Source organism: Schistocerca piceifrons, chromosome 3 (assembly GCF_021461385.2).
Source record: "Schistocerca piceifrons isolate TAMUIC-IGC-003096 chromosome 3, iqSchPice1.1, whole genome shotgun sequence".
In the NCBI taxonomy this organism is placed as follows: Eukaryota; Metazoa; Arthropoda; class Insecta; order Orthoptera; family Acrididae; genus Schistocerca; species Schistocerca piceifrons.
In genome coordinates, this window is record NC_060140.1 from 218,417,936 (window position 1) to 218,441,864 (window position 23,929).

A 23,929-nucleotide genomic window follows, 5' to 3' on the forward strand; every position below is an offset into this window, starting at 1 on the left:
GCGAAAGCTGTTGTCAGGTTGTTGGTGTAATGGTTCAGGGATTCCGGACTGGAGCAGATTCATTTGCCACGAAGACCTAAGCTGTAAGGAAGGGACCGTTTGATGTGGAATGGGTGCCAGCTGTCATAATGGAGGTACTGTTGCTTGTTTGTGGGTTTGATGTGGGCGGACGTGTGAAGCTGGCCATTGAACAGATGGAGGTCAACGTCAAGGAAAGTGGCATGGAGTAGGACCAGGTGAATCTGATGGAACCAAAGGAGTTGAGGTTGGAGAGGAAATTCTGGAGTTCTTCTTCACTGTGAGTCCATATCATGAAGATGTAGTCAATAAATCTGTACCAAACTTTGGGTTGGCAGGCCTGGGTAACCAAGAAGGCTTCCTCTAAGTGACCCATGAATAGGTTGGCGTACGAGGGAGCCATCCTGGTACCCATGGCTGTTCCCTTTAATTGTTGGTATGTCTAGCCTTCAAAAGTGAAGTAGTTGTGGGTCAGGATGAAGCTGGCTAAGGTAATGAGGAAAGAGGTTTTAGGTAGGGTGGCAGGTGATCGGCGTGAAAGGAAGTGCTCCATCCATTATGTGTGTGTGTGTGTGTGTGTGTGTGTGTGTGTGTGTGTGTGTGTGTGTGTAATAGGCCTGGAGACACTGGAAGGTTCCAGATAGATTATATAATGGTAAGACAGAGATTTAGGAACCAGGTTTTATATTGTAAGACATTTCCAAGGGCAGTGTGTGGACTCTGACCACAATTTATTGGTTATGAACTGTAGACTAAAACTGAAGAAACTGCAAAAAGGTAGAAATGTAAGGAGATGGGACCTGGATAAACTGAAAGAACCAGAGGTTGTAGAGAGTTTCAGAGAGAGCATTAGGGAATGATTGACAAGAACGGAGGAAAGAAATACAATAGAGGAAAAATGGGTAGCTTTGAGAGATGAAATAGTGAAGGCAGCAAGGATCAAGTAGGTAAAAAGACAAGGGCTAATAGAAATACTTAGGTAACAGAAGAGATATTGAATATAATTGATGAAAGGAGGAAATATAAAAATGCACTAAATGAAGCAGGCAAAACGGAATACAAACATTTCAAAAATGAGATCTACAGGAAGTGCAAAAGGGCTAAGGAGTGATGGCTAGAGGACAAATGTAAGGATGTAGAGGCATATATCACTAGGGGTTAGATAGATACTGCCTACAGGAAAATTAGAGAGACCTTTGGAGGAAAGAGAACCACGTGTATGAATACCAAGAGCTCAGGCAGAAAGCCTGTCCTAAGCAAAGAAGGGAAAGCAGAAAGGTGGAGGGAGTATATAGAGAGTCTATACAAGGGCGATGTACTGGAGGGCAATATTATGAAAATGGAAGAGGACGAGATGAAGATGAAATGGGAGATATGATACTGCATGACGAATTTGACAGAGCACTAAAAGATCTGAGTCGAAACAAGTTCCCGGGAGTAGACAACATTCCATTAGAACTACTGATAGCCTTGGGAGAGCCAACCCTGACAAACCTCTACCATGCTGTATGTGACAGGCGCAATACCCTCAGACTTCAAGAAGAATATAATAATTCCAATCCCGGAGAAAGCTGGTGTTGACAGGTGTGAAAATTACCGAACTGTCAGTTTAATAAATCATGGCTGCAAAATACTAACACAAATTCTTCACAAACGAATGGAAAAAAGAAGCCGACCTTAGGGAAAGATCAGTTTGGATTCTGTAGAAATGTTTGAACATGTGAGGCAATTCTGACCCTACTATGTATGTTAGAAGCTAGATTAGGTAAAGACAAACCTATGTTCCTAGCATTTGTAGACTTAAAGAAAGCTTTTGACAGTGTTTACTGGAATACTCTCTTTCAGATTCTGAAGGTGGCAGGGGTCAAATACATGGAACAAAAGGCTATTTACAATTTGTACAGAAACCAGATGGCAATTATAAGATTCGAGCAGCATGTGGCATGGAAGGGAAGCAGTGGTTGGGAAGAGAGTGATACAGTGTTGTAGCCTAGCCCCAATGTTATTCAATCTGTATATTGAGCAAGCAGTAAAGGAAACAAAGGAAAAGTTCGGAGTAGGAATTAAAATCCAAGGAGAAGAAATAAAAACTTTGAAGTTTGCCAATGACATTGTAATTCTGTCAGAGACAGCAAAGAACCTGGAAGAGCAGCTGAACAGAATGGACAGTATCTTGAAAGGAGGATGTAAGATAAACATCAACAAAAGCAAAATGAGGATAAATTGAATGTAGGTGAATTAAATCAGGTGATACTGAGGGAATTATATTAGGAAATAAGACATTAAAGTAGTATATGAGTTTTGCTATTTGGGGAGCAAAATAACTGATGATGGTCGAGGTAGAGAGGTATAAAGTGTTGATTAGCAATGCCAAGGAAAGCGTTTCTGAAGAAGAGAAATTTGTTAACATTGAGTATAGATTTAAGTGTCAGGAAATCTTTTCTGAAAGTATTTGTATGGAGTGTAGCCATGTATGGATGTGAAACATGGACGATAAATAGTTTACACAAGGAGAGAATAGAGGCTTTGGAAATGTGGTGCTACAGAAGAATGCTGAAGATTAAATGTATGGACCACGTAACTAATGAGGAGATGATGATTATGATGATGAGTCCCATACTCCTTTACAGAGTGTAGGGGAGCGACGCGGGAGACTCGTGCAGCCTTACTAGGCAAGGTCCTAGTGGAGGTGGTTTGCCGTTGCCTTCCTCCAACCGTAATGGGGATGAATGATGATGATGAAGACGACACAACAACACCCAGTCATCTCGAGGCAGGAAAAATCCCTGACCCCACCGGGAATCGAACCCTGGACCCCGTGTTCGTGAAGCGAGAATGCTACCGCAAGACCACGAGCTGCGGACAATGAGGAGATACTGAACAGAATTGGGGAGAAGAGGAATTTGTGGCACAACTTGACTAGTAGAAGGGATCAGTTGGTAGGGCATGTTCTGAGGCATCAAGGGATCACCAATTTAGTATTGGGAGGGCAGCGCGGAGTGTAAAAATCGTAGAGGGAGACCAAGAGGTGAATACACTTAGCAGATTCAGAAGGATGTAGTTTGCAGTAGTTACTTGGAGATTCAAAAGCTTGCACAGGACAGGGTAGCAGGAGAGCTGCTTCAAACCACTCTCTGGACTGAAGACCACAACAACAACAACAATCAATTTACATATCTTTAACACAGTCAAAGCAGGAGACTCATGAGCTCTCTCTCTCTCTAAAACACACACACACGCACACAAATACTGTCTCTGGGTACTGAGACCCAATTGTAACTGTGTCGGACATTAGCAGTATTCTAATTGAGGTGGGTAAGGAGCATAAGGAAAGAATGTATGCTTGGTAGGGGATAGCAGGATAGGGGGAGGGAAAGACGCCAGTGCTGCCTTTGGGAATGTGCAGGACTTTGGGGTGGGGACACAGTAGGGTTGCTAAGTACATCATCATGTGGCTGTGCCTTGGGAAGAAGGAGGGAGAGGGGGAGGGGAGGGAGAGAGGTAAGATCTTTGTAGGTTCATTGATGTGGTAGAAGGCATTTGTAGTACTGGAATGGGAGCAGGGAAGGAGATAGGCAGGTGGATGACAGGCAGAAGCAATTGTTGAGGCCAGGGGGATTAGAGGAACAGATGTAGTGTTGTGTGGAGGATTCACACCTGCGCAATTCAGAAAAGGTGGTGTTGGTGGGAAGAATGTAAATGGCACAGGTTCTGGAGCACATAGTTTTGGATGGCATGTTCAACAACTGGGTGGTCCAGCTGCCTCTTGGCCACAGTTTTCCATTGGGCATGCATGCGAACAGATGGCTTGTTAGTTGTCATGCCAATGTAGAATGCAGCACAGTGGTTGCAGCACTGCAGAGATGCCAGTGACAGCTAGGTGGTAGTGCATCTGGGCCTATTGCAGGCATATGACCTATGAGGCAAGGGGTTGGGAGCAGGGATGGACAAGGATACATTTATGTGAGGCTGGTACATGACTGGTGAGACAAGGCAAGGGAGGTCTGTTTCTGGACAAGATTGAGTATTTTCAGTCTTTGGATGCCTCAGTGAGATCTGTGGCATATTTGGAGAGAGACTGCTCGCCACTAAAAGTGTGGCATTCATGGGCAGCTAGACTGCATGGAAGGGACTACTTGGTGCACAGTGATTGGTAGCTGTCAAAGTGGAAGTATTGTTGTTGGTGGTCAATAGGTTTGATGTGAGTGAAGGTATTGGTGTAGCCATCCTTGAGGCAGAGGTCCTAGGATGACCAGGTGAAGCGAATGGGGGGTGTTGAACTTCCTCCACTTTCTATTACAATCATATGAAAACAGAGCTAAAATCATTCTTGTTCTTGGCTTTTTGTGTGTTATGTGTACATCGCACGTCTTCATAATTTTCCTAGAAATGTTAATTTATAGTAAAGTTTATTAACTAAGCTCATGGCTGTCTTTGTAAACATACCAATGCAACTATTATTTAATACATACTAAACACTACATGTACAGGTGTTGGATCAATCTTTTTTTATTGGTTCTATTTCTGGAAGAAGTGATAGTATAATATATAATATTAGTAAAAGATATTAGAATAGTCAAAGAAGATAGAAATTGCCCCTAGGAAAGTGAGATAGGAAGACGGAAACAATTTAATTTGTATGTCTGGTGGTTGTTAATCCAGTGATTTTGCAAAGGGCACAAACTCTCCTGGGACCTTAAATCTTTTAATCATATCTATATTGTCTAATCATTTACCTTGCCCTGTTCAGTGTTGATAAGGTATACTGCTTTTGGATGTGATATATTCTGAACCTTAAAAGAACCGGTGTAAAGCTGAAAAAATTTGCCTGTTTCCTTCTATAAATTCGAGCTATGATGAAAATCATGTACTGATACCAAATCATTTATTTGTAAGTTTGGCCTAATAGCCTTATCATCAAAAGCTCTGATTCTTTTTTGGGCCTGTATAATCAGATTCTCGTGTACTTCTGTTGCAGCTTTTTGACATCAATTACCGGTGAATTCGGCCACGTAAACAATTTTAACAAGGCCTATCCTATAAAGGTTTTATTTATAATCTCTACAGGAGCTAATCCTCTTGGCAAATCCAGTAGTTTTTAAAGAACTGCTGGAAATTCCAGTACTAGTTGTGCCCAGGTGATGTGCCTTATAGAACAGTATGTTTTAAACAGTCGTCCTAATTCCTTCATAACATGTTCCCAAGGATTATTTTGTGGACTGTGCTTGGATATAGTTATGTGTCCTACCACTTCCCAAGCCAAGAATTCTTTAAAATTATGGCTAATAAATTGTGGGCCCTTTTCAGTTAATACACACATCAAAAAAAGCTTTGCATCACCCCGATTCCCAGAATTCGTGAAGATATACATTGACTGTTGATATTGTATCGCAGACACAGTCCCTTTGACTGTTCAGAGCCTTTGACTGTTCAGAGATGCCACTAAACCCACCCAAAGATGTAAACAACCATACAATGAGCAGCTCCTCTTAGACTGAGGGGTCCGACAGCCAATCAGTTCCAGTTATTCCTCCAGGAAGGAGCAACATGGCTCGTATTGTCTGTAGTTCAACGATACCTGGACGGTCAATACTGCGGTTCGATCTCATCCACATTATTACTTTGTGCCAGGAAGGGCTCTCAACAAGGGAAGTGTTCAGGCATCTTGCAATGAACCAAAGCCATGTTGTTCGAATATAGAGGAGATACAGAGGGACATGAACTATCAATGACATGCCTCGTTCAGGCCGCCCAAGGGCTACTACTGCAGTGGATGACTGCTCTATGGATTATGGCTCGGAGGAACCAAGACAGCAATGCCACCACATTGAACAAGGCTTTTCGTGCAGCCACATGACGTCGTGTTATGACTCAAACTGTGCACAATAGGCCGCATGATGTGCAACTTCACTCTCGATGTCCATGGTGAGGTCCATCTTTGCAACCACGACACCATGCAGTGTGGTACAAATGGGCCCAACAACATGCTGAATGGACTGCTTATGATTGGTATCACATCCACTTCAACAATGAGTGTGGCATATGTCTTCAATGAGACAATCGTTGGAGATGTGTTTGGAGGCAACCCAGTCAGGCTGAACACCTTGGACATACTGTCCAGTGGTATTTGCTTGTTTAATGGGATAAAGTTTAACTTTCTTTGACCAACATTCGACCATTACTGATATGTAATTGACTCCTCCCCTACCTGTGGGTAATTGGCCAAAGTAGTCCAGTGCCGTTAAATTGTGCAGTTCTTTTCGAATTATCACATATGGTTTATAGTGCGCATGACTATTATCCTCTTTAATGAGTTGACAGACTGTACACGATCTTAACATAGTAACTATCTTATGAGTTATATTCTTGAAATAATAAAATTTACACTTGTGTGTAATACACATCCTTATTCCAAAATGACCATATCATTTGTGTATGAACCGTATAAAATATGTTTCTACATCACATGGAAAACATAGTCTCCATCTTCACTGATCTGAGGTGCTTTCCAAACTAACGCATGTTTTATCATCGCCCATTCAGAATTTTCTGAGTGGGGTGATGATAGTTCTTTGCAACTGTTATAAATATCATTAAAATAAAGACCCTCTTTCATGTCTTGTTTTATCCTCAAGGCTAGAGTCCTTATGTCATTATTCGTGTAACTTAATCCCAAAAAATTGATGGCAAAAATCACTCCCGCTCGTTTAGTTCATTTAATAACACTCAAACATAATAGTAATTGTGATAATGCATTGGGACCTGTATTCTGCAATCCTTTTATATAATTAATTTTTATGTTGATATTCTTGTAAAAACACAGCCGAGATATTTTTTCAACACTCCACTCTATTGCTAACAGTTTGTTCTCTATGGATGTACAGTTCATTTCACGTGTTTTTAAACTTCTGCTAGCAAGTGCTATTGTTCTTTGCTCCCCTATTTTGGGATTCCACTCCCTTTAGAATAATTCCTCTGTGATTCTGTACTCCGATGCATCTGTGGCCAGCTTAAACAGTTCAACTATTACAGGATGACAGAATAGGGGCATCTACCAGTGCCTGTTTAGTATTTGTAAAAGCTTCCGCTACACCCTCATCCTACAACCACACAGACCGTTGCTTTAAAAGATATATCAACCATGGATCATTCAATACTTGTCCCTGTATGTATAAATGGTAGGATCCAGCTAATCCTAAAAGTGAATGCAACTGTTTTAGATTTTGAGGTTCCGGTCACTCCTGTATAGCTCTGTTTCTGTCTGGGTGGGTTTGTGCCCTTAACCCCAACTAAATTTCCCAAAAAATTTAATTCTTCCCTTGCAAAATGTGATTTTTCACAATGTTGTGGCTATCCCATTTTCATTCAACCTTCGCAAAGTTTTCGTGAGTAAATGACAATGGTCGTCCCAACTTTTCAATACTAGCAAAATGTCAGCTACACAGACAATGAGTTCTTATGACAGTTCTTTACTTAATGTTTCATTGAGTGCCCATATGAAACCCAACATTGAAAGATTTAACCAAATTGGTAATACTCTAAATTGGTAAGATTTTCCATCAAATAAAAATGTAGTATATTTTTTAGAGTCATAATGTAACTTGATCTGCCCATAACCATGTGTAAGATCCATGGAGGTGAAATATTTGGCCTGTTCAAATTTGGTTAATAATTCCTGTATACTAATGGGTCTGTCCCTTTTGGTTTCTGTATGTTTATTTAATGTACACATGTCCAGCACCAAATGAGCCCCTCCTGTAGCATTTTTCACTACACATAATGGATTATTATATATGCTCAAACTTCGTTTGATGATGTGGTTATTTAGCATTTTGTTGATTTCTTCTTGATCTGCTGCTCTCAAGCTTATAGGTATTTGGTATTATAGTACCACTTCATAACCTGAATTATCGCTTTCACCTGTGAGAGCACAGCGTTGTAAACAATGTCATTGGCTTGTTGGCATTCCATGATTTTTAACACACTTGTATATTCCAGGACTTTACTAATATTTTTTTTCTAATAGTAGACTTGACTAAGGAAGGACATATTTTCAAAGGTGTACATCTATTGTTAAAAAGGAAGCAACAGCCGCCATTGCTGCAAGATACAAGAAAATATTAATTTTTGTCAGTATATTCTCTTGTAAGAAGATGAATATATTCCATAATAGTTGAACACTGAGAAGAAAGTTTTATGAAGTAATAATTGTTATCTTAAAAGGTAATTTTTTTTCTCATTTTTGAAGTGAACATTATGATCATCTTTCCTCTCCTACTAATTATGATACAAACTGCAAGCAAGCAGAAGACTTATGATCTCAAATGTGAGGTAGTACTGTGTGATCCCTGTTTAATATCACAGTCTATTTGAATGAACAAATTATCTTTTGTAAAAAGTGAAAATTTGTGGAACTTGCCCTACCAACACAGACTATCATAGTTGTTCAGAATCGTATCTGTCTGACTTGCTCTTGAATAACAGTGCCAAGATTTTTTCAGAACTACATTACGACACAATCTTGAAAAGTTGTTTTGTACGCTGGCTGCTAAGAAGAACTTTAACCTTGAGTGCACTCGATTGCACTCTGGAGACGCCACACATTACTTAAAAATTAATAAATTACTCTTTTCAGTCAAGAAGACAGTAATTAAGATCCACAGCACTAAATATTTTATTTTTAATGAAAAGAACAGATTTATTTAAATCATTTAATACTGGGAAGGTAAGAGGACATGGTAAGAGTACGAAATTTTCAAGGCTGCTTGTTTGTTTACTCTTCACTGTATTTAGTCATAATTTTATATAACTCTTGCTTTTGTTCTGCGGGTAACAGTGGTGATTCATAAGCTTTGTTAAATATCAGCCTTTCACTAGTTAGTATGTCATTTGCCATTTCGTCGTGTGAAACTAACTGAGCATTCATAATCAAATGAATTTTCATGTTTAAGATAATGGATGTATTTATCTCAGATTCTGAGTTATATGGCATTTTACCACTGCTTCCATTGAAATTACAAAATAAGGTCTTGGTATCAGAATTGGCAACTACTTTGTACCTTAACAACCAATCCATACCCAAGTAACACAGGTACATTTATTTTCATCATTATTAATAAAGTTTGTTAGAACTCATGTTTTCCTATGGTGATAGGTATTCTCATTTCATGCTTCACAGGCTTACCTTTGTTTCCAGTAATACCTACTAAATATACTCTTATAACTGGTAACATTGGAAATGCAATTTGGTTTTGATAGCATGTACTAGTTCTTGTGACATTAAAGATACTTCACTAACTGAATCAGTATAAATATCTACAATTTTTCCATAAATAGTCCTGGTTACTATGGACTTCAGTTGAATATCCTCTTTTCTCTTTCTTCCTCTTCTAATAACCATTCTCTCATAGCTATCTTATAGCAAAGGAAACAACCTTTTCTATGTATGGGTGCAATAGCTGTTTATTATGTCCTGGATTGTGGTCCCTGTTCCAGGACGTTCTCCATTTTTCGTAACTATTATAGAGTAAAGCATCAATGTATTCTCTGTGTGTGTCCCTCTTTGATTTCCCTGTGTTCTGTTGTTCTCACTACTAGCTACTGCTTTAGGTGCAAAAACTTGTGAAGGTATAGTGCTGTTTTAACACTCTTTATTGTGTCAGGGGTTGGATATGTTTTGCCCAATCGTTGGTGTATTCCTACCTTTGTTTTCTCTTTGTACTTGGCAAACATTAATGCTTTGTTTCTTAATGAACTTGTTTGGGACTCTCTTATTATCCATGCTGTTACTTCCCCTGTTGTCCTCTGGTGTATGTTTATTCCTTTATTTGTTCAGTGTATCTAATCCCTCAACGAAAGTTAATCATTAACCGTCATCTAGCCTTTATACCAAACATCGTTTTGTACATAATATGGGTACCTTTGTACCAATATTTAGACTTAATGGGACACCTGTATGTTGTATCTAAATGTTTGGAACAAGTCAGATGCGATTCTATATACTACTTAAAACTTTTGCGAGAGTTATTATAGTATTCTGTATCTAATAATTGTCTAGTATTTGCTGATGACCTTGCTCTCTTGTCCAACAGTATTCAGGAAACCAAACAACAAGTTGTCTCACTACAGGAAATAGCATAGAAAATTGGTCTTGGTATATCCTTTGAAAAAACAGTCATCATGTTAACTGACCCACCACTCATAAACAAAATTGCCATAGGAAACCAAGAAATCAAAATCTTAGATAAATCTGGGAGAAATCATAACATATAACCTCAATTAAAAGCCAACATGGCATAACAGAATAAACAAATCGACTAGAGCACAATATATCACCAAGAACACCTACAACAAAAAGAGTCTGTCAATAGCAACAAAATTAAAACACTACAAGACAGTCACTCAACCAGAAATAAAATACGCAAGTGAAACCATCTTCAAAACAACTAACACTGCACAAATAGACAAAATACTCAAAATAAAGAGAAGAATCATCAGAACGTGCATCAACAAATTGTACCAGAAAGATGGACATTGGAGGGTAGCTACAAATGAAACACTGGTGGAATTAAAGCTGTGAGGAGGGGGCGTGAGTCGTGCTTGGGTAGCTCAGTTGGTAGAGCACTTGCCCACGAAAGGCAAAGGTCCCGAGTTTGAGTCTTGGTCCGGCACACAGTTTTAATCTGCCAGGAAGTTTCATATCAGCGCACACTCCGCTGTAGAGTGAAAATTTCATTCTAGAGACAAATGAAACAGTCTACAAGGAAATAGAACTGGTTATGAGTACAATCAGGAAGAAACACATTTCATTTTTCGGACACCTAATCAGAACACCAGAGAACAGGATCATCAAGAGAATAATAGAAAAATTGTGGAATAGTAAGTGCAACATTAAGTGGATTACAAAAATCAAGGAAGATATGGATGAGCTACATATTACATTGGAAGACATAAGAAACAAAACTGACAAAATCAGGAAACTCGCAGGCAAATAAATCAGTCTGCAAATGAGAATCAACAAACAGACAATAGTAAGGGTGATTTCCGATGAAGAAAGAAGGATGAGATACGAGAGAATGAAGAAGTACTGGGCTGACAGGAAACTGAAAAATTCTTTGTATAAAGTTGGCTAGAGTGGTCCAATAAAGGCCATAAAATGTAAATAATAATAATAATAATGTCAATTTCTATTGTGTGCTAGTGGATCAACATTTTCTCCAAAATTGCTCCTTAAAATCCTCCCCAGATGAAAAATTCTCAGAATGAGCTGTGCCCCATTCTGCTGCAACAACTATCATATAACTCGAGGCAAAATCTATCATTTTGCTACCCTCCCAGGTTTGTGGTAAAGATCTAGAAAATACTCTCAAAAAATATGTGGAAGTGAACTTCTCCATCAGGTTTCAAAATTTATTTGATTTGATTTTTTATTTGGTTCTGTTGATCACTTATTGTACATAGGGTGTACTAGTAATATAGGACAAGTCAAGTGAAATAATACAAAATTATGTGAGCATTTTATATATCATACAAATACTTACTTTCTATGAACAATTGATTGCGGACAGTATTATCTGCATTTTACTGGCATAAGTTCAAGTGAATGCTTAAAATAGGAGAATGAATGGAAGTACACATTTTTATCTCAGTGCCACAAATAAATTTAGGTTTTGTCATTTGATTTAAATTAAAATACAAAATTTTTATCTTCCTCACGTACCTGTGATATAAATAAATTTACATTTTATCATTATAATTAATGTTAAGAATAAACAATTTTTTCTTCATCACATAGGTAAAGATTTTCTTTTAACAGTAGTTTTTTTTTTTTTTTTTTTTTTTTTTTTTTTTTTTTTTTTTTTTAAAAACCATTGAGCAGATGCGCTGTTGTAAAAAGTACAACAGGAGCAGTTTTTATGCCTTATCAAATCCTTAACCTTGAGCTACTGCACCATTGTTGCCAGGTATTCCATTGTTGATGTTTCCATGACAATGTTAAAGTGGCTTCAGTTCATTTGGTTAGCTTTCTCAGTTTGTTTTCTGAATTGTAAGCAATGACATGTTGAATGTTGTAAACAGTGCAATGCATGCCTGCTGGTGACAGTTGCAAGCTTTGTTCCAGCAGTGAATGTCCAGAGTGTACTAAAAAGTTAACTATACTTACTCTCCTTTTTTTTTAGGTGCACAGTAAATGTTACTTTGGCTACACCGACATCTGAATGTATTTATTTGCTTCATTTCTTTGATATTTTGTTCCAATTCAAAAGGTGTATCGGTGAAGAAGTTAGGAAACTGCTCAAAGAAGATCATCACCTGTGACGATAAATTCTATCCAGACCTTTCAGACTTAGAGGATAGTAAAGTAGATTTGAGTGATGAAAACACTGAGTAGGACCATGGCAGTGAATCTGAACTTGAAGGTGAAGATGGCGATCCCGAAGAGGCAGCTGATGGATGAGGGTTCTTTATTGAAAATACAAAGTTTCACATTGGTGTAAAAGTGAGTGTGCTAAAACATCAAAACCAACAGAAAAAACATTGTACAAATTCCACCAGATTCAAAGAGAAATGTGATGGATATAATTGATAAAGTTAGTGCTTTTTTGAAAGTAACTGACCTCGACTTAATTGATGAAATCATAATGTATACAAATACCTGTATAAATAAACAGCAAGACACACATCAATTCTCGCGCAAAGAGGTAATAAAGTGACAAAATAATGGCTGTGTTTGGGATTTTTTTTTAAGAAGAAAAAGAAAAAGAAGAAAATGCCATCATGCTCATGTACTGGAACTCTGGGCAGCAGATGAATAGGAATGCTACTGCTTAGGACTGTAGTGAGTTACAGTAGGTATCTGTTTTTTGTAAGCTGTATGCGGTTTGGACAACATCATGTATCTAATGCTCCTGAGGACAGTGTAAAGATATGTGGTGCCTTTAGAAAATTCTAAAAGGAACCTTACAACTGACAATTGATACACAAGCTACCTCCTTTCTGAATATTTGCTGCAGAAGACTATCACTTACATTGGTACAATGACAAAGAACAGACATGAAATTGTTCCATAATTTCTCCCAAACAAAACAAATGAAAATGGAATGTGTAATGCTTGGATTTAGGATAAGACGTTAGTTTCATATATTCCTTGTAAAAACTGTGCTATCATACTTCTGTCTGCTGTGCATGACATGGCGACAGTGGATGAAGAAACAAGCAAACCTGAAATCATGAGTACATAACAAAAGGTGGAGTTGACATTGTAGCTAAAATGTGTGCCTGATGCTCCATTTCAAAGAATTACAAGGAGACGGCCATTGCCGACTTTTTCATTTTTCTGAACATTGCCAGAATTATTTCGCAAACAAATTGTCTGTAAACGGTGTTGTGAAAGTGAACATATGTCAGAAATATTGGCTAAATTGTTATTTAGAGAACTAAAAGAACAAAACCTTTTGTTATAAATGTTGAAGATAGTGAATATGAATTGCTTTAATAAATATAATAATTTGTTCAAGACAAGTTTGTTTTTACTGACAAATGAGCATGCTGTAAATTTTACAGCACTCTCCTGCTCATGTGACAACAGTAAGCATGCCTGTCAGAGGGTTAATCTAAGTGAATTCATCTATTTTTACTCAGAAGGTTTCCTTATTGCTATACGGATTCATTTATTCTGTAATAAGTTTGTTCTCTGAGAAATGTCTGTACTTTCCTATATATTGTTAAATTCTGTTTTTATGTTGATGGGAAGCTTGTTGTATACTTTTATTCCTGACTCAGTTATGCCCCTACAGACTTTTGTGAGAGTTGCAGAGCCTTAGCGGAAGTTTTTCCCCTGTCTTGTTTTATGCTTGTGACTGTCACAGTTTTTCTGGAATAATTTCTTGTTGTGGGCTACAAACATCATCAGTGAACATATATATTGATTTGTAACAGTAAACATCCTGAGAGTCGTAAAGAAAGTTCTGCAGGATTTTCTGTTCGAGACCCCACATATGAACTTCATTGTTCGTTTTTGTGGTTTGAAGACTTTTGCAACTCCTGTAGCATTTCGTCAGAAGATAATACCATAGCAGAATACAGAATAGAAATATGCAAAATGTGACAAAAGCAATGTTTCTCTGTCAACAAGGGGAGAAATAGCTCTCAGGGTAAAACATGCTGCGCTAAGTTTTTTGACCAGTTGATCAATTTGCTCTTTCCATCTTAGCTGTCTGTCTGGATGCCTAGGAATTTTGTATGTATCGTTTCATAAATTTTTCGCTTGTTGATCTCCATTTCAGGAACTTGGAGTTTTTTATTTGCTGACTGAAACTGTATAATGTTAGTTTTTAAAAAAAATAGCATTTGGCTGTTTGCTGTGAATCGTGAACCATTTGTGTATTTGATTAGTGACTGTCAGGGCTGTATCCTGTATTGTGGCGTTGGACACTTCATCAGAATACTCACGTCATCCACAAACATGACTACTTTTACTCTGTCATTAATTGTAACTGGTAGATCATTAATGTACATCGGGAAAATCAGTGACCCAAGGCTGGAACCCTGGGGCTCTCCGTATTTTATATTTCTCCAGTTTGAGATTACTGTTACATCTCCCTCTATTAAGATAACTCTGCTTCCTGTTGTGTAGATAAGATCCTTGCCACATCAAAGGCTTGTCTTTTATGCTATAGTGTGGAAGCTTTTTTTCTTTAGCAATGTTTTATTATTTACACAGTCGAAAGCTTTAGCAAAGTCACAAAAGATATCCATTGGATACTTTCTAAGATTTAATTTACCTAGAGTTTCATCTGTTAGGCTAAATGTAACTCACTCTATAGAGAATCCCTTACGAAAGCCAAACTATGTAGATGTCAATAAGCCATTTTGTGTCATTGGCCATAAATCCCACTACTCTCTCGGACACCTTTGAGAACACAGGCCGCAAAGAGATGGGCCAATAATTGGATAATACATTCCTTTCCTCCCTTTTTTGGACGGGCGTCACTATTGTATGTTCATTCTATCCAGAAAGGCCCCAGTTTTGATTGGTTACATAAATAGCATAATATGTGACTAAAGAAGTCTGCACGTGATTTGAAAATCCTATTTGATATTCCGTCATATCCAGAAGATCCAGAACCTTTAAATAATTTTGTAATTCTTGCAGTTTCTTTAGGAAGTGTGCTTTTGAAATGAAGTGCTATATTTGGTATGATTTGCATGTGATTTAGTAGCTGTATGACTTCTGTGGGAGATTTTTTTATTATGGTTCCCTGTTCTTTCAGCTACAGTGAGAAAGGTTATTAAAATCAGAGGCTGCAACTTTTTGATTATTCTTGTCTGAACCACAACCTGAGGACTTTGGAGTCCTGCTTGTTCAGATTTTATGTTCCTGTTTGTCTCTCTTTTTATAATGATCCATATACTTTTAACTTTGTCTCGGTAATTCTTTTTTGTGTTCTTCAGCACTTTCATTAGAAAGAGTGTTTTATTAAGCAATCCTACTTTCTCTTGTGCATTAGAATTCACAAATTCATGTAATTATTCCTCCAAATTAGATAGTGTTTCAAGTGTGTTAACTATTTCTCCAAATTCTTTGCATTGTTCTAAAACTGTTACACTCTATTTCACCCCTGAGATTTTCTCTTTAACCTAGTTGAATGATCTAACAGCAAATTGACCTACTTTGTTAATTTTATCATCTCATTTTTTGAGTTGCTCATTGACTTCCATGCTAACTAAATCGCATTGGTTATTGATTTCATATTTCCACTCCTGAGGTAACTGGGTCAAACTATTTGCAGTGTTAGTTAATGTAACTTCTATTTCCTGTATGGCATGTTGTGTTATCTCTAATTTTAGTTCTTCTTTCGTATTTTCGATCTTGACAGACAGTTAGTTACTTCTAGACTCTACTTTGGCAGATAGTTCCTAAATCTTAGAATCTACTCTGTCAGATTCCTTCCTAGTGTCGGATAATTCATTCCTAGTGTCAGATGGTTTCTTATTTGTTGAATCTACTTTATCAGATTATTTCTTAAAATTAGAATTCATTTCGTCAGACATTTGTTGTAATAAACCTTTAAACCATTCTGGAGCCTTTGCAGTCATTTTTATAGTAATGACGGACATACAATGCAAATATTCTCTATTATTTACCCTCTATTGCACTAATAAATGGTTACTGCATAGTTTTCTTAAAGGTGATAACACTGAAACACTGTGTCCCAGTGTAGAAAAAGAAAAAGTTTTCAAAGTGGATTTCGATATTTTCTGACTAGTTCATCCTTCCCAATGAACTGCACTCTCTCATCATGTAGTTGATGCAGTTGCGTGTACATGGCAATATACTGAAACGATTTGCATCACCCTGCACAGCCAGTGTCTTGAACACAGCGATAGGTGGGTTGCACTGTGTCATACAGCTGCAACCCCTACAGTGCTGCTTCCCCACTGATGAAAGGTTTCGAAATCTTCTCCTAACTGACCGAAATGCTGTTCTCCAAATCCGCCGAGAAATTACACCGTTGCAGTTAAAATGTTCTTTTAGTCTCGTGTTGGCATTGTTTACTTGACACGTAATTTAACTGAAGTTGCCAAAATACTTGAACTACAATTGTATAAGTATGGTTTGTCTTCAGATTTCCTATATTACCTTTTGCTTTCTTCTTAACAGATTGTTACTGAATTTAGACAATATAGTTACATCTGTTCATTTGTAGTTTCTCCCTTTGCTTAATCCTTGTTGCTCTTAGCGGGGCCATAATTTATCACTCGTTGAATTTTAAGATTTTGTAAAATTATAGTTCTTTATTTTCTTCCTTTTGCTCTGATGCTCCATGTCATGTACACTGGGAACCAAATGAAGCATTTTTCTTGTTGGTTTAAGGTTTTAGCTGAGTCAGAACATTTCATGAGATCTATCATCTGACGTGCTGTCTGATGTATTTACTTTTTTCTGGTCATCATAGTTGATTCTTTGAAGTAGAGGTCCTGCTAATCAGTGCCTGTGAAATCCCATATGTAGCCAAGGAAAGGCTTGACTTTTTCACTTTCTGTAGCTGTTGGAGTAAAAGAAGGAACTTCCACTCATATAATTAAAAAGCACATCCTCTGTGTTCCTTTTACAAACATATATTTCCTTGAATGGGTTTAAAGATCATTAGAGTGACTCATGAATTAGAGTAGACCACAACGTTTCATACTACATATGCCTCGAAGGCTTAAAATGACCTCCAAGATTATTTCTTTTTATGCAAAACCATCTTGTCTTTTGTTTTCATTTTTGGAGAGTGTGGTTGCTACTTCATGGCCAAGCCACCTCCAAGCCGCAACGCCAAAACGTAAAAGGCCCCACCCACACCAGGTGAAGCCGTTTACGTGTCGACACACCTTGTTGTTTTATCGTATTCCACACCTCCTGGTTAATGTCTACACATATTAAAACAAACATTCATGCACAGTATATGTTCCGCTGTTTACTCTGTACTTTATATTATTCTGTCATAATCATCGTTCCTTGTACTACACAAGGAATGTGAAATGTTGTTTGCCTAAATGGATGTAACATTTCACGAGTGGGTGATAAGGATACCACAAATGGAAATTGAACAGTTTGTTTAGGTTGTATTTGTATGCAACAAGTGGAACTTGAGGATGGAGCACAACAGAATTGTGAGGGAAAGGGAATAATACACCACAATGAACCTATCACTTTAGGAGAGTAGACAACTTTTGAAAATGTTGGTGCAGCTTCAGATCTTACACTGGCATCTAAATAATATTTTAATATGAATTTTTTAAAGTGTGGTCTATAGAATAGTTAGACTTTCTTCCACACTGCATTTGGTTCTATTACCTGTCTCTTAAATCGTGTGACATCATGAATCTAGACAGTCAACCTACTTATGTGCTATTTCAAATGGCGAGTCATGCAAATGCAAGGTGAAAATACTGTTGGATGATGACACTGTAAAAACTAACTTCTTCATATGTTTTATGCTTAAATATAGTGTAGATTGGAAACAATGTGGAACTTTTGTCCTTGATTCAGTTTTAGAACACGGCAGGAAGCGGAAAGACGGTCACGTTTAGTCGAACAGCTACAAAGCAGAGAAGTACAAATGCAGCAGTTGTTTGTTGATCGGTAAGTGAAACCCTTAAATCTGTCTTATATTACTGAAAGATTATAATGCATTGTTCCTCAACATGATATTCAGTTTCTCTTGCGATCATTCCATATTTCTTTCAGCTCACCATGCTGCTATTCCTTCATTTTCTTATTAGTCTTCTTCAACTGCACATTTTAATGTATGGTTCTTGATTTCAACAGTTTTATGTGAAGTTCAATAAATCTGAATAAACTTCACAATTTCAAATATCTCCTAAAAAGGAATGCAAAGTAATTACAGAAAGGATGAAGAAATATCAACCCTTAAATCTTCTATAATCCTGAGAATGGTTGAGAATGCAGTCACCATGTGTTTCCATTATGTACTGCCAGTTCAAGTTAGTGAATGTAGTGTGTTTGCATTTCAGTAATCTAATTTCACAGTTGTGAGAACAATAATGATACCATTTCAAGTATGCAGCACACAATCCTTTGTGATCTATGATATGTCAGAAAGTTTGAGAGTTTCAGAATCACAGTTATTGAGAAGTTGTGATGCATTACTTTAAAATCCATTCCCACTGAAAATAAGTACCTTGAGTCAGTGAGCATTGCAAAAAACACATAAATTCTTTGTTATTGTTGGTCAGTCAAGTTCTAGAGGTGATATACATTGAGGTGACAAAGGTCATGGGGTACCTCCTAACATTGTTGCCGGACCTTCTTCTGCCTGGCACAGTGCAGCAACTTGACATAGCGTCTACACTACACTTGAACCCTACATCAGCTGTTACCAACCGAAATTGGGACTCATCTGACTGGACCACAGCTTTCCAGTCATCTGTGGTCATATTGCCGCAGACCCAGGAGAGGCATTGCAGGCAGTGTCGTGCTGTTAGCAAAGGTACGCGCAGCAGTCTTCTGCTGCTGTAGCCCTTAAATGCCAGATGTTGCCACACTGTCCTAACGGTTATGTTTGTCATACATCCCACATTGATTTCTTAGTTATTTCAAGCAGTGTTGTGTGCGTGGTATCCCTCACAACTTTATGCAAAAGCTGCTGCTCTTAGTCGTTAAACGGAGGTCTTTGGTCACTGCTTTGTCCTTGGTGACAGGTAATGCCTGAAATCTCATATTTTTGGCACATTCTTGACACTGTAAATATTGGAATGTTGAATTCTCTATTGAATTCCGAAATGGAATGTCCCACAGGTCTAGCTCCAACTACCATTCCACATTCAAAGTCTGTCAACTCCCGTTGTACAGCCATGGTCATATTGGAAACCTTTTCATATTAGTTGCCTGAGCACAAATGACAGCTCCACCAATGCACAGCTGTTTTATACTTTGTGTGTGCAACACTATTGCAATCTGCATATGTCCATATCACCATCCCATGAGTTTTGTCACCTCAGTATATAATGATAATGTATTCCAGTCAACAGTGTCGAAAGCTTTTTCTAAATCTACAAGTGGTACATATGTTGACTTCCTTTATGTATAGTCTAAGATGAGCTGCACTGAAGTTATGGGCTCATATGTTTTTGACATTTATTTGGAACCCAAACTAATTGTTCTGCAGGTTTATTTATATTTCTTGTACCATTCTTCTGTAGATAATTTGTGTTAGTATAACATAATAAACTGATTATTTGATAATACCACCCATTACCAGCTTCCATCTTCTTTAAGTCTATATCCTTCTCACTATCTTCCCATCCTCACCCACTATGCAACATCCTTGCCCATAAGCAAGTCATGAATGAAACAAGGAGAAATTTGGAAAAATCAGGTTGACCATTTCTGAACATCACAAAGGAGGATCACTGTATTGTGCACCAAGCATATAGTAACCCCTTTGCATCTGCACTTTCCATCCAAAAACAACTAATGGACTACCTGCAACATTCTGTGCCATCCAGCACCCTTGATCGGAGACTAGCAGCCACCAGACTCGGGAATTACAGTCGCATGCATAGGCTTCCATTAACACAACACCATCAACTGCTTTGGAGTGGTGCCATGACTGGGAAGCATGGACAGCTTATGAATGGCACCACATTGTGTTCAGTGATAAATTTCAGTTCTGCACTAGCCCGGATGACCACATCCGGTGAGTATGGTGGTGACATGGGGAGGTTTTGGAGAAGCACAGCGGTATTACTGGATATGACTTCGGGTTACAGCTGGTACTGGTTGAGTGAACTCTGAATACACAACAGTACATCATGAACATCGTGTGTCCTCATGTACTACCTCTCAGGTGAAAGTGTCATTGTGCCATGTTACATGTGTCTCTGTGGATTGTCTGTGTGATGTTGAGGTACTCTGTGACCAGCGAGGTCCCCAGATCTGTCTCCAATAGAAAGTATACGGGATCAGCTCAGACACCAACTTTGTTCCAGTGCCAGTATCCAGGTTATCAAAGGCCAGCTTGCCTCAAGAGAGGATACACTGGCTTTATGACAACCTTCCCAGCTCAATCAGTGCATACATTGAGGCCAGATGGGGGTATAATGCCATACTGATAATGGGCTCATTCTTCCAAGGTCATTGTAAATCTGACTTAATTGTGTAATCACTGAAATTATGTCACGCACCTTCTTAACTTGCAATGTTTCATTTTGTTTCCTCCTCACATTCTGGGTGCTTAACTTTTTTTGTCAAACAATGTAATTTTATGGTATATCTGAAAGAACATCTGAAAGTAAAATGTATTATATTACGCACACACTCGCATAAAACCAATAGACAGTAAAAAACCACAATGTTCATCAGAGAGGAGTAGATGCAGTATAAATTCAAAAATATACAAGTAAGTTGGCTGTCAGTGTCAATGCAGTGAAGCAACCACTCGAAAATTAATACTAAAAAATTATATTTGCTGATGTAAAAGTTTGCAGATCTCTTTTAGTTGTTAATGATTTTTGTTTTTGTGAGTACTTGTCCTGTTGTTATGATCTCAGTTCAGGAACCAGTTTGATGCAGTTCTCCACAGTAGTATGTCCTTGGCAAGCCTCTTCTTCTCTGCATTAGTACTGCAACTGATATTTGAACCTGCTTGCTGCAGTTAAGCTTTGGTCTCCCTCTACTATTTTTACACTTCACACTTCTCTTCATTACCAAATTTGCAATATGTCGAACCCTCAGGTTGTCCTTATCAACCTATCCTTTCTTTGAGGTAAGATTTACCACAAATTTCTACTCTCCTTGATTTGATTCAGTGTCTCTTTGTTAGTTATCCATTCTACGTAGCTAATCTTCAGCATTCTTCTGTAACAATATTTCTGGTTGCTCGATTATACATTTTTTTTTAAATGTTTTCAATATACTATGTGGAAAATAAAATATAACACTTTATTTTGTTCTTGAAGAGACACTTTTGGAGAAAGGAATAGGTCGAGACTGCTTCAACAGAATCCAGCACAGTCATCTGTTGCTAGTGGCAGAACTGTAGGATGGGCAGATGAAGATATTTATCCTCAGGGGTCACAGAATGAAAATCTTAGTGTGGATGAACTTCGACAACAGCAGCAGAGAATGGTGCAAGGTCAGTTGAGTACAGTTTTCAGTGTCAGAAAGATATACACTATGTGTTGTTTTATTTCTGTTGCACTGTGAATGACTTCATTAACATTATTTGCCCACAATAATTAGTCCTTGTACTGACTAAACTGCTAAACCCTGTAGAAGAACAAATCAGCCTTTACTTCACACCTGGAGTGTGTCACTCCACATACATTATAGTCCCCAAGCAAGAGTAGCTACTTATAGTACGTAGTCATCACCTATGCAGAATAATGACAAGACACTGACATACATTCAAATAATTCCCTGTACTGAGTCTTTAGGAGAGTAGTTGCAGGGCTATTTGCAGGTTTGGTATTAGGTAATGGAGGGTGCGTAGGAGTTGCTTATACTATCCACTTTAGAGAAAACACCTTTGTTCTGCTTTGTTTTGTTTGATAGTGGAGCTTCTGTTTCCAATGACTTCATCATCAGTGGGACATTGAAATCTAATCTTCCTCCATTTTGGTTGCTGAGCCACTGAATACACATTGAGGAGCACCACTAGAAATACAAAGTGACAGTACCATATGTACATATTACGAGTATTCATTCAAAAGATGCTGCAGTTGATAACACTAGTTTGAATTCCGATCAGTGAGTGATTTTATTGATAATAATTACTGTAATTTCTATTTTGTTTACCAATATCCAGAAATTTGTGTTACACTGCATATTCATTCAGTTTAATTAAGTTGTCTTCCTTTGTTATACAGTGATATCTTTTACTCTCACATTATATTTCTACCTTTAGCACTCTTTTATCGCTTCTTGAAAATAAACATTAAACATCATTGATAGCATTGCTGAATAGCTGTAGGCCTGTCCTGTTTTAACGTGATTCTGTCATTCTTGAGTTTCATTTTTGGTTGTCCCATTTGTGATTTTATGGTTACTGTTTGTTACCCATGTATTACTGTACAGGGTGTTTATAAATGAATATCGGGGTTTTAACACTTTATAATATTTATTACATTAAACTTACAGTTATAAATGATACGTCAAATGAAAGAGCAACTCAAACAGTTTTACCAAGGACCTTATAAATGTTCAATGTAAGCACCATTTGTCGCACGGCACACATCAGGTCTATAGCCGAGTTATTCCCAAACGACAATGACAGGGTTTGCTGTGCATGGCCTCCATGTTCACCCAACCTAACGCCATGCGATTTTTTCCTTTGGGGCTTCATCAAGTATCGTGTGTACGAGCCTCTACTACCAGCAGACCTCCCTGAATTAAGCAACCAGATTGAAGCAGCTGTTGGTACAATCACTGGAGACACACTTATCAACGTTTGGGAAGAACTCGGCTATAGACTTTATGTGTGGTGTGTCACAAATGGTGCTCACATTGAACATTTATAAGGTTCTTGGTAAAACTGTTTGAGTTGCTCTTTCATTTAACATATCATTTATAACTGTAAGTTTAATATAATACATGTAATACATATTATAAAGCGTTAGAACCCCGATATTCATTTATAAACACCCTTTATATTATCCTCCTCCCCCCTCCCCCTCCCGTGCGCACTTAAAAAAAAATGCATATGTGCACACTCTCTCTCTCTCTCTCTCTCTCTCTCTCTCTCTCTCTCACACACACACACACACACACACACACACACACACACACACACACATGATCTGAAACATCTAATTTCAGCTTCTTTCTGTAGGCTCAGAGGTTACTTGAATATTTTTTCCTCTCAATTATTTTACTATTACTAACATGAAAACAGGACTGTTTCTCCTATAAACCACTGCCGTTATTATTCAGAATCTCTCCCACTGAGGATAAGACTCTCCTGGAAAACCAATGGCACAGGTCCTATTTTATAGGTAGAGGAAACATTCCTTTAAATGTGTTTAATATCTCGATAGGTTTCTCATCAACATCTGCTGTAGAGTCATGACTCCTAAGTAATTATTTATTAAAAAATTCAAAAATATAGAGTAAATTATTTCATCCATAGCAAACCTGTATATTAAACAATTTCCTGTTCCTGTTAAAGAAAATGCAAGTAATTAATTGACTATAAAGTTACTGATGAAAAAAGAACTGTTCTCTTGTGGAACCTGGATATCTTCTGACCTTTTTATAGTAAACATTTAATAATACACACAGTAATATTTTTTTCAAGTTTGTTCATTCTCTTGTGGAGGCTGTAAATTTGATAGTATGAAAGGAAGAAAAGAAAAAATAGTAGAATGTAAAAGGAATAGAAGAGGAAGCCACCTGGTAGAA

The 23,929-nt window shown here is 37.7% G+C and overlaps 1 protein-coding gene across 2 annotated transcripts in view; it reads left to right on the top strand.

Annotated features, from left to right (window-relative positions):
- The window catches only part of LOC124788127 (syntaxin-8), a 66,445-nt gene that overhangs the window by 25,860 nt on the left and 16,656 nt on the right, over positions 1 to 23,929 (top strand). For both annotated transcript variants that reach the window (XM_047255265.1, XM_047255266.1), the window contains exons 3-4: positions 18,065 to 18,151; positions 21,490 to 21,665. In XM_047255265.1, coding sequence (XP_047111221.1) covers positions 18,065 to 18,151; positions 21,490 to 21,665 — 263 coding nt within the window. The remainder of the gene's footprint in view (positions 1 to 18,064; positions 18,152 to 21,489; positions 21,666 to 23,929) is intronic.